The following is a 2,309-nucleotide window of genomic DNA, read 5'->3' on the forward strand; positions in this document are numbered from 1 at the left end:
TGCTGTCGGGGCAGGGTGTACTTAGTTTGCTGCTGTCGGGGTGTACTTAGTTTTACCAGAACTCCACTCACCTTGCTGGGACTCCTCAGCTTCTCCTGAGCAGTCTGTGTCGCAGCTCCTCTGACCGGATCAGAACCCACAGAGCTGCTGGACCCGGCTCGACTCTCCGCTGCTTTCTTCTTCGCTGGTGGTGCAGACAGCGAGGCCGCCGCCCCCTGGTGGTCGGCCCGGGTAGACGCACCTTTCCCCCTGCTGGGCCTGAGGAGCCGGGCCACTTTCACTGGACCTGGAGGACCTGGAGGACCTGGAAGACCTGGAGGACCTGGAAGACCTGGAGGACCTGGAGGACCTGGAGTCGGCCTTCTACTGCCGACCACCTCGGCTCTCCTGCGGGGTTCTGGTCGGTTCTGCGGAGCAGATGGAAACATCTGGGAAGTTCTGGTAAACGGGTTAGAACCTAAGCTGGGTTCAAAGGTCATCTGAAGTACCTGACCAGGTGTTCTAGATGGACACGGGTTCTGGGTTCCCTTTGTCTCCAGGCTGGAGGTTCTGGCAGCGCCGCTCGGCCCGGTTTGCGGCAAATGGACCTCCTGAGGTGGAGCGGTGCCTCCGACTGGATCGCTGGAGGTCTGAGAGGTTCTGCCGAGGTTCTGGGAGGCAGCGGGACCGTCCGGGTCGCCCCACGGCGGTTCCGCTGCCCTCACCGTGTCCAATCCCCCGTCCTGCAGGTCCAGTCCGGCGCCGGCTGGACTCACCTGGCTCAGCGTCACACACACATCTGAGCTCACAGACACAAACAGGGCCTCGTCTTCCTCGTCTTCCTCGTCTTCCTCGTCCGCCGGGATCTCCGTCGTGTCCGAGTCGGCAGCGGAGGAGCAGCCGTCGTCCCGGTAACCGTCCAGGCGGGGGCTCCAGGCGTCCTGGTGAAAGCCGGCGCTGATGGCGTCCAGGTAGAGCGAGGCGGAGGCGTCGGTCTGGAACCGCCCTTCCTCATCCTCATCCTCCTCCTCTGGAGCCCACCTGGACAGCACCACCTCCGCCAGGTGGGCGGGCATCACGGCGGTCGTCATGGTAACCGCCAGCAGGTCGTACTCCAGCGGGCCCTCGGTCCGGCCGCTCGGACTCCGCAGCGACTCTGGAGACGAGGAAGAGGAGGAGGAAGAGGAGACGGGGAAGGCGTTGCCGTTGTGGTCGCCTTGGCGACAGAGAGGAAGCTTCATGCTGCTCATGTCCAGATCGAGTCACAAGTTTCTCCGTTCGGTTCACATGTTTGCCTCAAACTTCCTGCAGGTTTTCCAGAAACTTCCGGCTCACGGATCCCGGAATCCTGCAGGAAAATCCCACATGTTCCGGAGTCTGCAGGCACAGAAACACAGCATGGTGAGCTTCCTATGGAGCACCTGGAGAGCCAAAACGTCCGCAAGAAAACAACCAAACCTGCAGAAAACTAAGTATCCAGTAGCATGAATCAATAAATCTCCAGATTTGGTACAATAAATTATAAAAAGTCTAAAAATCTCACTTGTCTAATTATCATAGTTTAATATTCTCATGTCTGGTTCACCGCAGTGCTGCTGCAGAAATCTGCCTGCGAAATGTCGCCCCCTGCAGGCTCAACGCATCACTGCAGCTCAATGAGGACGTTAAAACTCCCATCAAACTCATCGATTCATAATCATTTCCATCTGATACGGACTTCTCTGGTGTTTCCAGCGGACCGAGCAGCATCTGGGTCGGTTCTGGTCGTGTTTGTGGGTCAGGCACTCGAAGAACCGGAGCAGCTAAATAAAGGCCTTCAGAACCGGGTCAGACCTCTTTTCTGTTCCCCGGTAACAACCGCGTCACTCACTTCCAGGTAGAGGAAGATGAGGAGGAGAGATGAAGCTTCAGCAGCAAACCGCAGAACCTCACCGGACCGTTCTCAGAACCGTCAGCGGGTTCCGAGGTCCGATCCGGTTCTGAACAAAAGGTTTCAACTGAAGCCGGTCACATGATCAAAACGGACCGGAGCGCCCCAGTGTCTCCGTGGGCCGTTTTGGACCAGAACCAGAAGCGGTTCAGCTGCGTTTAATCATCATTTCTGGGTTTGAATCTAATAATTTAGCTCTAAGCTTGAAAACACCTGGCTTCCCCTTCATAAACTTTTCTGAACACATTTCTAGATGGAATATTTCCTGAAACATTTTAGTGTTGGTGAATATTTCTGCTAAGCACCGGAAGCCTAAAAGGGTCGGTACGGAAGCCTAAAAGGGTCGGTACGGAAGCCTAAAAGGGTCGGTACGGAAGCCTAAAAGGGTCGGTACGGAAGC

General features: G+C 56.6%; 1 protein-coding gene across 1 annotated transcript in view; it reads right to left on the reverse strand.

Moving 5' to 3' along the window:
- The window catches only part of LOC103473192 (microtubule-associated tumor suppressor 1 homolog), a 50,343-nt gene that overhangs the window by 40,006 nt on the left and 8,028 nt on the right, over positions 1-2,309 (reverse strand). The window contains exons 2-3 of the mRNA XM_017303863.1: positions 489-1,356; positions 72-407 (exon numbers count right to left, since the gene is read on the reverse strand). Of these exons, the coding sequence (XP_017159352.1) occupies positions 72-407; positions 489-1,229 (1,077 nt within the window). The 5' untranslated portion in view covers positions 1,230-1,356. The remainder of the gene's footprint in view (positions 1-71; positions 408-488; positions 1,357-2,309) is intronic.

This window comes from Poecilia reticulata, linkage group LG1 (genome assembly GCF_000633615.1).
Source record: "Poecilia reticulata strain Guanapo linkage group LG1, Guppy_female_1.0+MT, whole genome shotgun sequence".
NCBI lineage: Eukaryota > Metazoa > Chordata > Actinopteri > Cyprinodontiformes > Poeciliidae > Poecilia > Poecilia reticulata.